The 15,252-nt window shown below is 42.8% G+C and overlaps 1 protein-coding gene across 1 annotated transcript; it reads right to left on the bottom strand.

The window, feature by feature from the left end:
• Window positions 1–13,698: 13,698 nt before the first annotated feature.
• Window positions 13,699–14,745, bottom strand: LOC142162059 (uncharacterized). The gene has a single exon (XM_075218361.1). It carries the CDS (start codon window positions 14,743–14,745, stop codon window positions 13,699–13,701), a length of 1,047 nt encoding a protein of 348 aa, XP_075074462.1.
• Between the last annotated feature and the right edge of the window lie 507 nt (window positions 14,746–15,252).

The following is a 15,252-nucleotide window of genomic DNA, read 5'->3' as shown; positions in this document are numbered from 1 at the left end:
TGATTCTTGAAAGCAAGTTGTTTCCGTTTCTTTTGCTTTATTGGTGTGAAAGAAGGGTCCTCGTTGAGTTTGTGAGTCATCACATTTGGTGGTATCCTTGTCATATCAGCGTGGGACCAAGCAAAGCAATCTAAGTTAGCTTTTAAAAATTCGATTATCATACCTCGCATGTTCGTGTTTAAATCAACCCCGATATAAACCTTCCGTTCAGGCTGTTGATCAAATAACATCACTGCATCAAGCTCTTCAATCGTCGTTTTGATGCTTTCATTCTCTTCAAGTTCTTGAATTGTGTCAGGCCTTGAGTCCAAATCTGTTTTCTCTTGTTCAGTTGAAGTTTGATCTTTTTTACTTTCAACTGTTTCCTGTAATTGCTATTTTGCTTTATTTACGGCGCTCGTATTTGTTACAGCGTTGACATTTCTGGCCATCTGCTGATCCCCACGAATTTGACAAATTCCCCATGGTGATGGGAATTTGATAACCTGATGCAGGGTTGATGGGACAGCATCCATATCGTGTATCCATGGCCTTCCCATGATCATATTGTAGGCCATTTCCATATCAACTACCTGAAATTTAGTTTCCTTCACAACACCCATAGCAAAAGTTGTTAGTATTACCTCACCTTTTGTTACTACACTTGAATTGTCGAAGCCTGACAAGGTGTGCGCCTTGGGTAACATTTTGTCTTCAGCTTGCATTTCCCGCAGTACCCTTAGTAATATAATATTTACAGAACTTCCTGGATCAATCAAAACTCGCTTTACATTAGTATCATATACAAGTAAAGATATTACCAGTGCATCATAATGTGGAGTTGTCACTCCTTCGTTATCTGCGTCATCGAACGAAATGCTTTCATTGTCAAGGACCTGCCGCACCCGTTTCCCGTGTGTAATCGTTACCTTAGAAACCTTGTTGGAAGCTGTGTAAGTTATGCCATGAATATCTTCTCCCCCGCTTATGACATTCACTGTCCTCTTGGGTGAAGGAGGTTGTGGTGGTTCTTGTCTGTTTTTCATATAAGCTTGTTTTCCTTTCTCACTAAATAACTCAGTGAGGTATCCTTGCTTCAATAAATGATCTACTTCACTTTGCAGGAATCTGCATTCTGAAGTTTTGTGCCCGTGATCGTTGTGAAATTCGCACCAATGATCCGGATTGCGTCTACTTGGATTTGACCGCATTTCTTTAGGTCACTGTACCTTATCTCCCATGCTTCTTAAAACAGCTACGAGCTCGGAGGTAGAGACGTTAAAATTATATCCACCGAATCATGCCTTTAAACTCCTGTCATCATCACGTGACTCCTGTCTATTCCGATCATTCCTGAACTTTGAAGAAGAGCCAGAATCCCGGTTCCTTGACTTTTGATCGTATTGCTGGTTATCTTGCCTCGACCGTGGGTCCTTTCCTGCGGGTCCCATATATGGATCGTACCTGTTTTTACCTGATCTTTTTTCGGAATCTGACCTTCGGGTACCGCCCCTTTCTTCATGATGGAGCTTAGGTACGGTATCTTCTTCGATTCGCAGCTTCGTGCTATACCTGTTGTAAACATCATTCCATGTAGTTGCAGGAAATTCTCTAAGACTTTCTTTGAGTCGTCTCGTGGCTTCAGAACTTTTGTCATTTAAATTACTTGCAAAAGCTATAGCAGCCCAATTTTCTGGCACACGAGGTAGAGTCATTCTTTCACGTTGGAATCTATCAACGAAGTTTCTAAGCAACTCCGAATCCCCTTGTTTGATTTTGAAAATATCTTCCATCCTTTTCTCAACTTTTTGTGCTCCCGAATGTGCTTTAATAAAAGAATCTGCAAGCTCAGCAAAAGAATTAATAGAATTTTCAGATAAAAGAGAATACCAGGTTAATACACCCTTGGTGAGTGTTTCTCCAAATTTCTTGACCAACACTGATTCAATTTCTTGTTTGGTCAAGTCGTTGCCTTTCACGCCGGTTGTAAATGCAGTCACGTGGTCACGTGGGTCTGTATTACCATCATATTTCGGGATGTCATGCATTTTGAATTTTTTCGGAATTGGAAGGGGAGCAGCACTAGGCTTCCATGGCTGTTGTGAGTATTTGTCCATGTCTACTCCTTTTATTACAGGTGGAACTCCAGGGATTTGTTCTATTCGCTCATTTTGTTCCTTCAGCTGTTTCTGCAAGGTTAGTACTAAATTTTGCAAATATGAATTATTTAAATTACCTGGTCCCCCTTCTTGTGGTTCACTGGGGGTTGCTCCATTTCCAGAATTATCAAGACCAAAACGGGGGTTCTCCAATGTATTATTATTAGGAGTCGGTGTAGGTGGCGCAGCAGGCAATCGACTAACAAGTGCCTGAAGAGCTTTGCCGACTTGTGCATCGATTAGCTTTTGCAAAGCTTCAGTTGTAACTCCTTCAAAATATTCAGATTGCTCTTGTTGATCAGCACGGGATTCAGTAACAGGAGTGCCTTCACGAGATTGACGTGGTGAATTTAAAGGAGAGGGAACCACGATATCATGATTTTGATGTATTTGATTCTCATGGTTTCCCAATGTGTTGTTACTGTTGTTGTCGGCGTTATTGTTTGACATGGTGACGATAATAGATAAGATATAGCTTAAAAGGAAAGATTATCAGATTCCCGGTAACGGAACCAATTTGTTTAACCAAAAATCTGAGTCCTTGGTCAAAGCTAAAAGAGAAATTCGGGTTACTGATAATCAGGAGACAAAAAATAAAATACTTTTGAGAACAATGGTAGAAGGTAAATAGATAAGTATTTCAATGAATTCTCAATAGTATTCCGTGTCCTTACAAATGATGATACTTCTTCCTTTTATAGATCATTCTAGGTAAAGGAATAAAGCCTCAGCTTTAACGATATAATCATGAGCAATAAATGACATTAAATAAGCCGTTATACAATCATTCCTATTAAATACCAACTTTATAACGTATTAGACATTTAATAATGAATTTGGACTCCTTTCTGTCATCTGATCCTTGCTTTCAATGCCTTCTAATCCGTTGGCTGTAAATAATTTAAATTGATACGAGACTCGTATCTATACGTCGTCTCGTGCTTATTTAAATTCTTCTTCACGTGGCTGTTTTCACCGTGCCTCTTAGTCAATTGTTGTTCTTTGACCATTCAACTAATCCACGTGTCATGCCACATCATTTTTAATATAAATTCAGTTTTTTCTAATACACCTTTGATATCAGGTTCAATTGAATCCATAACTTTTAACACGAAGCATAAATTATGTGTAAAAATTCATTAAAAATGTAACAAATGGTAAATATGGACTCATAATTTTAAAAATACAATAGGTTCAATGGAGAGAACCTTCAAAGCCGAACTCATATTGTTTAAATGTTGAATCCCCTCTGATTATGTAAAGCTACTTTGGCAACAATTATATATTACTTGTGGCAGGAAAGAAACAATATGATTTTTCAGAGTAAAATGAGGTCAGAGGCAATTATCAGAATGATAATCCAAGAGGACTACTACAGAGCTAGTTTGTTTTCAAAATTAGCGCATCTAGGTAAACTGAATTTTATCCTAAGTAATTTGCTACGTAGTATTTTAAGTTGTAGTTGAGGCTGGTGATCTTTAGTTTTGGTTCAATAAGGAGTCATTTGGTTTGAAGACAATTTATGCTGCAATTTGTTATATTATGATTAGTTACGTAAGGATTAATTATCTTGATATTATTTCTTATTGATTGTTTAATATGTTGTATTAATTTTAATATTGTCAATTTTACTGTTTTATTCCGGAATAACTTATCCTGAGATTACTATTCCACTCTTTGACAGGTATAAGTTATCCCAGCACTATTTTTAATCTTGGGATAACTTATCCCGGGATTAGTTGCTAAACAAGGGATAAGGTGGCAATTAATTTTTATTCCTAGAATTATTTTTGCGTATGCATCATATCAAACGACCCCTAAGGAACTGCGCTTTCATGTCCAATTGTAATGCTTATTTGTTTTGTTTGAGCTGTAAATATATCACAATTTGACAAGTAAAATTATTCAATTACTAAAAAATAATACATGAAAATATTATGTAGGGATTACCTGGTTTAAAATAATTTATGTGTAAGTTTTTTTTTACCTATATATTACTAACACCCATATTCTTATTACACATGGATAAAATAGTGCATAATTCTTGTATAACTTAATGAAAGTACTTTCTCAGGTTCATAATAAGTGACTTTTTAATATTTGGTACACCCCTTAAAAAAATACTAACTCCTAAAAAATAAGTATTTTAACTAAATTACCCTTAAATAAAATTTGCATAGTATTAATCTGATACATTGGGATATGTGAATAAGTGCAAATTTGAAAAATTAAACTAATTCATTCTTGATTATTTAAAAAAGATATTTATTTTGAACCAAAATACAAAGGCCAAAAAGTCACTTATTATAAATCAGGGAGTATTTATTTACCACAACTAACTAACGATCTATGCATCAGGGATGCAAGAACTTTTCTTTTATATATGCAGCCAAACAATGCATTAATTAAACGAACATGTTTTCTTTTTTATACAACCAGTTAAACGTTGAATTAGTTAGATTAAAATTAATTTTGTTACGTCAAACAGAAAGATGGTTTAACTGTTCAAATCTTGGATTCGTCTTTGACCCTAATTGAATCAGAAAGAAGGAATAGTAATTACAACTAGGAACTTATTTACTAGGGCTTATTTATAGTCTAGTAACTCTTTGCAATAGTAGTGTTAACAGTTATGTTAATGCCACTACTGTGTATGGCGCTACTAGCGCCCCTAATCTACTTGTAATCACTACTTAGTATATACTTCCTCGGTTCACTTTTACTTGTTCACTATGGACTTTGCATATCCCTTAAGAAATAATAAATAAAGAGCATAATTTATCACGATACCCATATTAATTGATGAATATTTTAATGGATTTGAGAAAATAATTTGAAATGGGTAATTAATACTATGGGTATAACATGAAAAAAATTTGTCATTCTCTTGATATGCGAAAAGTGACAAGTAAAAGTGAAAATCTATTTTTAGAATATTGGATAAGTCAAAGTAAACAGAGGGAGTAATAATAAATATTATCCCTGTTTTGCAGGGAAAAAAAAGTTTATAGACCTAAAAGTATAAAATTAGGTCTATTAATTTGTGGAAAATAAAACATCGCACAACTCGCAACAATTGTATAACGCACAAAATAAAGTTCATCTCTTTTAAATGCAGCGCTGATAAATGAGACATTTATAATGTGTTAGTCTGTCCATGTTAAGCTTAGGATTGTGACTCAAAAGATATTAAAATCTTTTTAAACAAATCAATCAAAGATGAAGGGGTAAATCTTAGCTGAATATAATAAATTCTAGAAGAAGCAACAGGTAGAGAAATGATCGTCAATAAGTTTCTTTTCGTTCTCAAATAGTGATTTTCCCAGAGTTTTCTCCCCTTACATGGTTACTGTCCCCCCCCCTTTATACTAGAGAGAAACTCTTCTAAATTGTAAGAAACAAAATACAAGGAATATTCGACGGAATATTCCTAATGTCCCCTAATGGGCTTACACTATTACAAGGGTCGTACAGTCTATTCTTTTGCCCTAATGTCGTCTCCCTCTGGACATCGACTCGAAGATATTCGGTCGTTTGTAGTACTTCGTCGCAAGTCGTGGTCGGTCAAATTTGGACTCATACAGTTAGTCCCTCCGCTTGTCGGGGTTGCAATCGAATGCGTCCTCGATGAGCGGACTTCATGCTTTCTTATGGAGAAATTTGATCCGTTGAAACGTTACGATGTGGCCAACTAAAAGATGGTCAATGTGTTAAGCAAAACACCGAGTGATACACTTTGCCGGGAAATGATGTCAGCTTCACGTGCGTCATCATTATGCAGGTTTTCAAGGCAGGGACTGACGGTTTGATGCTTCGATTCTTGCGCTGCTTTGTGACCTGCCGCCTCGATTCTGGCGCCACCCAACCCTATAAATAGGTGAAGGATTTGTTTTTCCAAAAAACTTTAGCCATTTCATTCTTGATAACTTCTTTCACCCTTCCTCATTTGCTCTCATATCCTTCTATTTCTTCTTACGTTCTTCGTTTGAAGCTTCTTCTTCCTTCTTCATTCTGTGTTAATATTCCTTTGAACGATATTATGCCGAGGTCTCGTCGTTCTCATGAAGAGGTTCCTGAAACCACCCCGTTGTCCACGGCACCCCCTTCTGGCGGTGAAGATACAATGGTAGAAGAGGGTGACATCCCTCCTACGGTGGAGGAATTACTACCGAAACACCCCTTATCCCGGAGTGACTTCCTCAATGATCCCCCTCCTACCCCAAACCCCGTATTTTCTGAGACGGAGTCAGTTCATATCGATGCCCTTCATATAAAGTATGACATTCCCACTCATATAGAGATGGTTCCAGTGGGGAGAGATTATGAGGACGTCCATAGACCTGGGTACTGCACTTTCTATGAGTACCCTTTTATGATCGGCTATACTCTTCCTCTCTTCCCCTTAGCAGAAGAATTCTGTAGATTCTACCAAGTTTGTCCAGCACAACTTTTGCCATACACTCTCAAGGTACTTCTGCTATTGACCAAGTATGCAGATTTGGCGGAGTGTAACGTTTCTGTCCACCACCTTTTGCACCTATTCATGACCAGCTTCCTTAAGGGTACCATGGTGCATTTGAGGTTTCGTGGCACGAAAGGGCTGGTGGTCGGGACGGATGACCGGGCAAGCCACAAATTTTGGCACAAGTACTTCTTTGTCAAAACCGAGCACGTCGTTTCTGATTCCGCCAGATTCCCAGAGCGATGGAACGAGGCTCGTAAGCGTTGCCACTCATTTTATTCCACTCTTATGTATTCACTGTAAAGTTTATTTGCTTGATGTTTGCAGCTATAGGCCATCCACCTCGCCCTATCGTGGATATCAGGGATTGGGTGGCCCATCTGTTGCCTCATGCAGCAGAAACTCGAGATTGGCCCGCCTTCATGAAGCGTTACGGCCCTAAAGTTCCGTCTGGTAACTGTCTTACTTACTACTTCGTTGGTCGCGCGACCTTATTTATCGGTACGACCCTTTGTAATGACAAGTCGAGGAGCTTCCAGGCGAAGGGTGTCAGTCCCTACCTTTCGTCAAGCCGCTGCTACTGCGGATACGCAGTTTGTTTTGAGTGAGTCTATTCGAGAGGGTTGTCCTCAACCTATTCAATTGGAAGGTCCGTATTGAGTCGTGGCCATGAGGGAAGAGGCCTCTTCGGTGCCGGCCTCACACCCTTTAGATGAATCTTCTAACGGGGACGAGCCGTTGTTGAGAAAGAGAAGGAGGTTGGAGCTTGGGAAGGGCGTGGTCACGGACGCTGCTAGAAGTAGGGCATCGCAGACAGCCCCTGTGCTCGTTTTTATGGCTAACGCCATTTTATCGGGGAGATCTCCCTAAGTGGAAGGAGTTTACCCAGGAGATGGCTTAGTGCACTCTGTTGAGGGTGGTGTGTCATCCAACTTTGGAGGACGTCGTGTTAAGGGTGACGGCTCAGGTTCGGATATCGACCTAGATGATGTTAATGAGTTCTTGGGTCGCCATACCCACATGGAGGTTAGAATGGACGGATCTGACCACCATGTAGTCGTCCCAGGGGACTACAACTTGCTGCTGAACAGCGAGCAAGTTGCCTTTGCCCTAGCTCCTCTATGTGTCGCTCCTAAAAGTGAGATGCTTGGGGTGATGAGCGATATAAAGTTGTCTCAGAAGGTCGCCAGTATGGCCCTGCAGGACCTACCTTTTCTTCCCTTTTCGTTGTTGGATTTATGCGGTGATCGTCGTTCTGCATTTTGTTTCTAACTTCTCCCCTTCTCTTTTTTTTACCATACCCTCGTCATGGAGGTTGAGAGAGAGCACCGAGAGAGGAGGAGGACGGGTCTTTATGAGAAGATATCGTCCAAATATCAGCGGTATCGTGCTAAGCATCGATCAATGGCCGACATTTATCATCAGGACCCTGAGTTCTAGGTGTTTCACGAGGGGCTCAAACAGTGGGAGGACCAATTGGAGCGTAAGATTGAAGAGTTGAGAGAGTAGGATGAGGAGCTCATGAAAACTGTCGCTCGTAGCAGTGAACTCGAGGCTTCCCTCAAGGTAAAGGACGATGAGCTTGATGGCTGAAAATGTCAACTTGTAGGCAAGGGTGGCCGGTTTAACCGCTGAGCTGAATGCGAAGGCAGCAGAGGTAGAGAGGCTTAAGGGCGAGCTGAGCGTCGACACTGATAAGTTGGCGGCAGCTATCTCTGGAACTGCATCTTTGGAGAGTGTCCTCTGCGTTTGTAGGTCGGAGCTGGCTGAAGAGAAGAAAGCCTCTGGTCGTAAGGTTGCAGGGCTCGAAGGGCGTGTCAAAGAGCTAGAGGCGGAGCTGGCTGCACTAAATGGACGAATGGCCTCACTGAGGGCGGAGGATGCAAATCATCGTTCTCAGCCTTCTACGTTTTGTGCCTTAACTGATCTGGTCGTGCGCCGTCGTTTATACGAGTTGTGGGTCCACGCGGAGGCTCGACTTGATGTGTATAAGGCTTTTCACGCCGAGGGAAGGGCTACTGAGGCGGAGCTTCAGGATGTCACACCGAAGCTCGTGCAGCTCATGAGGCATGCGGGTACAACCCCCTTACACCTGACGAAGATGATATTAACTCTGATGATGCGAACCACCTTGCTTCAGATTCATGGTATGAATATGCTTACCCCACAGGGGATGATGTGTAGTCTTTGTTTGTGCCTGCTTTTGTTTAGGGGTTTTTGTGAGGGGCATGCTTGAGTTCGTTTGTAGGGGAAGTGTAAATAATATTTTGATGTAATGTAAAATTTACTTCGTCGATTTGTTTTTTCTTGCATTTATCGAACCCATGATATCGTTAATGTCCTTGGCTATTGGGATGTTGTTTTGAGATGTCGTCGAAGCAGGATCCCGTCATAGTTCGAACGAGGTCAAACTCGTATTTTTGTCGATGACATTGGCCATTGGGATGTTGCTTCGAACTATTGTCGAAGTAGGATCCCGTCGTAGTTCGAACGAGGTCAAACTCATTTTGTTGTCGATGGCCTTGGCCATTGGGAAGTTGGTTCGAACTGTCATCGAAGTAGGATCTCGTCGTAGTTCGAATGAGGTCGAACTCATTTTGTCGTCGATGGCCTTGGCCATTGGGATGTTGCTTCGAACTATCGTCGAAGTAGGATCCCGTCGTAGTTCGAACGAGGTTGAACTCATTTTTTCATCGAAGGCCTTGGCCATTGGGATGTTGCTTCGAACTATCGTCGAAGTAGGATCACGTCGTAGTTTGAACGAGGTCGAACTCATTTTGTCGTCGATGGCCTTGGCCATTGGGATGTTTCTTCGAACTATCGTCGAAGTAGGATCCCATCGTAGTTCGAATGAGGTCGAACTCATTTTGTCGTCAATGGCCTTGGCCATTTTTTGGAGATCTGATCATGTTCCCGTAGGAAGATGTCACATGTCGACTAATGGAGATTTAATTCTGCACATACAATGGAGATTTGATTCTGTACATACAATGGAGATTTGATTATCTATATGTAGTCCCTTCATTACTTCACTCCGGAGATCATATCGACAGTCCGAGGTAATGAATAGCTCGTCGATACTTGAGGGATCTCCCTTGCCGCCTCGTTAAAAACCATCCCGGAAAAACCCGATTGGGACAAAACCCAGGTGAGGGAAAAAGAGTACGACTTAGGTGACGCCTTCTTTTAGAAGTGGAAATACTTGAGATGGGCGACGTTCTAGTTGTTTTGGAGTATCTTTCCCTTTATTGTTTCTAACTGGAATGCTCCTTTGTTTGCTGCAGCTATGATTTTGTATGGTCCGTCCCAGTTTGTTCCCAATTTTCCCTTATTAAGGTCTTTTGATTCTTTGTTTTAGCCTTGAGGACGTAATCTCTGACTTTGAGCGGTCGCACCTTGGCTCTCTTGTTGTAGTATCTTTCTACTTGCTGCTTCTAGGCTACCATTCTTATGTGGGCCATGTCTCTCCTTTTTTCGACTTCATCCAGATCTTGTAGCCTACTTTTGTCGTTGCTTGGTCCGCTCTCATTGGAGTATCTCAAACTGGGTTCCCCGACCTCGACGGGTATAACTGCGTCAGTCCCGTAGACCAGTGAATATGGCATTTCTCTTGTGCTAGTTTTCGGCGTAGTGCGGTATGCCTATAATACTTCCGGTAGCAGTTCAGGTCATAGCCCTTTAGCATCCTCAAGCTTCTTTTTCAATATATTCAGTATTATTTTATTGGAGGATTCGACTTGACCATTGGCAGTAGGGTGATATGGCGTAGAGAGTATTTGTTTGATGTGCCATTTTTCGAAAAACTTAGTCGTTCTCTTTCCGACGAACTGAGGTCCGTTGTCGCAACTGATTTCTTTGGGGATGCCAAAATGGCATATTATGTTTTTCCATATGAATGCGATGACCTCCTGCTCACGTATCTGAGTGTATGCACCTGCTTCCACCCATTTAGAAAAGTAATCAGTTAAAACCAAAAGGAAACGTACCTTACCTCGTCCTGCTGGGAGGGGTCTGACGATATCCATTCCCCACTTTATGAATGGCCATGGTGAAGTGAAGGAATGAAGAAGTTCCCCTGCTTGATGTATCATAGGGGCGTACTTTTGAAATTGTTCACATCTCTTGACATAGGCGACAACTTCGTTTTTCATGATGGGCCAGTAGTACCCGACGCGGATGAGGCATCAGATGAGGGCGCGGTTTCCCGTGTGGCGCTGCAGTGCCCTTCATGTACTTCTTCCAGTACGCACCTTGTTTGATGTAGCCCAAGACATTTGGCTAGGGGGCCGCTGAACGTTCTTTTGTAGAGATCACCATTTACTAGGCTGTATCGGGCTGCCTGCACCCGAAGTTTTTTGACTTCTTTTTTATCTTGCGGGAGCGTACGATCCTGTGAATAGGCTATGAAGCGGTTACACCAGTCCCAAGTTAATTTTATAGAATGTACCTCGACGTAGTCTATTGCGAAATGAAGGAGGGTGACCATGTTTTCCTTGTTGATATTCTTGGTGGCCGCAGCTAGTTTAGCGAGGCCATCTACTTCGATATTTTGCGCCCTGGGTATCTGGTCGAGGCAGCATTCGTCGAATTCTGGCAGTAGTTTCTGAATTTCCAACTGGTATCTTTATAGTCTTTGCTCTTTGATTTGGAAAGTCCCGGTGACTTGGTTCACAATGAGTTAAGAGTCACAATGGAGCATGAGTCGTTGAGCGCCATATTTGAGGGCTAACTTTAAACCTGCAATCACAGCTTCATACTCGGCCTCATTGTTAGTCATCTTGGGGCATCGTATGGACTAGCGAATTACTTCGCCTGTAGGGACCTAGAGGACGAGTCCCAATCCCCATCTTGAGGCATTAGAGGCACCGTCGGTGTAGAGGACCCAGAGGTCGGTATGTATGGAAGTGCGGACTGCTTCCTGTTCTGCCTCGGGCAATATTTCTGTGCTGAAGTCAGCGACAAAGTCGGCGAACACCTGCGACTTAATGGCAGTTCGTGGTTGGTATGTTATGTCATGCTCGCTTAGTTCTATATCCCACTTGGCTAGTCTACCCGATAGTTCGGGTTTGTGTAGTATACCTCTTAGGGGGAAGGTTGTCACCACCTTTATGGGATGACATTGAAAGTACGGTCTAAGCTTCTGTGAAGCTACAACTAATGCTAGAGCTAGTTTTTCAAGGTTAGGGTACCTTGTTTCGGCATCGATTAAAGTTGTGCTGATATAGTAAATCGGAGATTGCGTACCTTTACTTTCGCGGACCAAGACTGCGCTTACCGCAACCTCAGAAACTGCTAGATACACAAGTAGACATTCACCTGGGTCCGCTTTGACGAGTAGTGGTGGTGAGGATAGGTACGTTTTCAGTTTTCTTAGGGCGTCGACGCATTCTTCGTTCCATTGCAGCCCGTGGTCTTTCTTAGCACATTGAAGAATTTGTGGCATCTATCCGAGGATCGTGAAATGAACCTTGATAGGGCGGCTATTCGTCATGTTAATTTCTCCACCTACTTTTTGCTGGTCAGTATCTCCGGTATTGCGTCGATGGCCCTTATTTGATCCGGGTTGACCTCGATCCCCTTTGAGACACTAGGAAACCAAGGAACTTTCCTGAAGTTATGCCGAAGGCGCACTTTTCGGGATTTAATTTCATCCCGTACTGCCTTAATATCTCGAAGGCTTCCTTCAAGTGACCAATGTGATCCTCTTTACTTGTCAACTTCACTAGCATGTCGTCGATGTAAACCTCCATTGTCTTACCGAGTTGTTTTTTGAATATTTTGGTGACTAACCTTTGATACGTGGTCCCTGCATTCTTAAGCCTGAATGGCATCACCTTATAGCAGTACGTTCCTCGATGGGTGATGAAAGTGGTCTTTTCTTGATCTTCTTCAGCCATTAGAATTTGGTTATAACCGGAGTAGGCGTCCAGGAAGTTCAGCAGTTCGTGCCATGCTATTGCATCGATAAGTTCGTCGATGTGAGGTAGCGGGAAAGAGTCCTTCGGGCATGCTTTGTTTAGATAGGTGAAGTCGACACACATTCGCCATCTCCCTTCTTCTTTTTGACCATGACCACATTGGCGACCCACTGGAGGTATTTCGATTCTCTGATGGAACCGTTGGCGAGTAAATTGTCAACCTCCTCGTTGACTGCTTCATTGATCGCGACATTGAACTTCCTCCTCATTTGTCGTACTGGCGGATAAAGTAAATCGACATTCAGCCTGTGCATGGCGATATCCCTTGGGATTCCCGACATATCTGAATGGGAAAAAGCAAACAAATCGGCATTGTTAGTCAAAAACTCTCGATACTTACCTGGCTCCGAGAGGTTGTGTCCAACATAAGCCTTTTTTGTACTATCGTTGTCATCCAGTTGGATGGGATCGAGATCTTCTATGTTTCCTTACAAGCTTCTACGACGTCAGGGTCTTTGATGGCCTCTACTTGTGCGTCGGGTTTGGTTCCCGACATGGCTGATTGCTATGCTTCTGCACTTGTCCCTTTTAGTTGTTTGGTGTGTGTGCAATCTTGGGCAATCTGGTAGCATTCTTGGGCGGTACGTGGCTCGCCTCGGATGCTGAATATCCCCCATGGGGTGGGAAATTTGATCACTTTATATAAGCTTAAAGGGACGGCTCGCATGGCGTGTATCCATGGTCGTCCTATGATGGCATTATAGGCCATTTCCTAGTTCATGACGTGGAATGTAATTTCCAGGATAACCCCTCCTGCCAGGACAGGTAGCACTATTTCTCCAGACGTCCGCTCTACTGCATTATTAAAACCCGTTGGTGTTATGCAACGTGGTATTATTTTATCCTCGATCCTCATTTGCATGAGAAATTGTGGGTGAATAATACACGCGTAGCTTCCGTCATCTACCATTATTCTTTTTACATCGGTATCCGTGATGCGTAAAGTTATAACCAAAGCATCAAAGTGAGGGAAAGACAAATCGTCAATATCTGACTTATCGAAGATGATACTATCTTCGAGGTCGTCGTACCATTCGTGGGCGACTGTTCGTTTGAGCTTATGTGTGGTGGTGAATTTCACAATGTTGATTACCGTTTCGTCACCGCCACTAATGATCATTCATATGGTACGAGCTGGTGATGGTGGCTTTGGAGGTCCTTGAGGTTGATCGCGCCCTCGAGCGAAGTTGGCTCGTCCTCTGTCACTCAGCAGTTCTTTCAAGTATCCCTGATTTAACATCCTTACTACTTCCCGCCGTAGACTTATGCAGTCCTCAGTCTTGTGTCCCCTTTCCTGGTGGAACTCACATAGGACGTTTGACTTCCTTATGCTTGGGTTCGACTTCATCTTTTGCGGCCACTGCACCTTCATGCCGAGCTTCTCCAGTGTGTACACTATTTCTGAGGGGGAAATACAAAAATTATGAGCAGATAGTAATGGAGGCATACCTTTTTCATTTCGGAAGGGTGCAATATGCTGAGGAACGGTATCTGCATGTCGAGGAGGTGGAGGATTGGATGCCCGGATATAAGGTTGATTCCTTTCTCGATTGAAACGTGGTAATTGATCCCTTCGCCCATTGTTGCGTCGATCTCTCCTTGTTTCAGTATGGACCGACGTTAATCGCTGAAGCGGGCCATTCAGGTCATCCTCGAGGTCATCCTCGTCTGCCCTCACTTCGACGCAATAGGCGTTGTGGATTTCTTCCCACGTGGTGATAAGGGGTGGGTACTTCATGAGTCTACTAAGTAGTTTTTTGGTTGCCTTTGATCCGTTCCTGTTTAACCCATTTTGAAAGGCTGCTACTGCCATCCCTTCTGACACGTTCGGTAGGCTCATCCTTACTCTGTTGAATCGTGCTAGGAAATTCCGAAGTCCCTCGCCCGTCGTTTGCCTAATGGCAAAGATATTATTAACCCTAGCTTCGGCCTTCTCCGCTCCCGCGTGAGCGGTAGCGAATTTATCTGCCATCTCCTCGAACGTCGATATCGATGGTGCTGGTAGTTGGGAATACCATGTCAATGCTCTCCCCGTGAGAGTTTCGCCGAACTTTTTCAGTAGCACAGACGATACTTGTTCTTTTGATAGATTATTGCCCTTCACTGCGGTAACGTAATAGATTAAGTGGTCCTCCGGGTCCGTGGTCCTCCGGGTCCGTGGTCCCATCGTATATTTTCAAGTATGTCGGCATTTTGAAGGTTTTTCGGAATAGAATGGGAGCTGCCTCTTCGCTGTACGGCTGTTCGACGAATTAGCCCATATCGCTTTTTGGTAACAGCTTCGGAGCGACTGGTATTTTATCGACCTTTTCCTGATGTTCCTTCATCTGGTCGCAGAGTGTTTTGTTCTCATTTTCCATCTCTTCCATTTTCTTTAAGATGACCATAAGTGCATCGTCACCTGTAGCAGCAACAATGCGGGTATTACCTGTTCGTGTAGCATTTGGCTCATCGACAACAGCTGCGATTTCTATGGGTGGAGCGTTTTCGACGCCTCCCTGAATGGGTTTCTCGAGCAAGTTGCTCAAGGCACTTGTTAACCATTCTTCCAGTAGCCTTTTGACTGCTGGAGGTGCTTCTCCTGCTGTGGAGGTTGAAGTTCCTCTCTCGCGCAAGATCGTCAGATCCCCGTGAGGAGGAGGTGAGATCTCCCCCTCCGGTGTAACACTTGTTG

The sequence above is a fragment of the Nicotiana tabacum genome, chromosome 7 (assembly GCF_000715075.1).
Source record: "Nicotiana tabacum cultivar K326 chromosome 7, ASM71507v2, whole genome shotgun sequence".
Classification (NCBI taxonomy): domain Eukaryota; kingdom Viridiplantae; phylum Streptophyta; class Magnoliopsida; order Solanales; family Solanaceae; genus Nicotiana; species Nicotiana tabacum.
Note: the sequence above shows the minus strand (reverse complement) of the source record. Positions and strands in the feature narration are given on the sequence as shown.

Excerpts from the sequence above, each read along its gene's own strand:
- LOC142162059 (XM_075218361.1), bottom strand. The coding sequence starts at position 14,745 with ATGGGACCACGGACCCGGAGGACCACGGACCCGGAGGACCACTTAATC.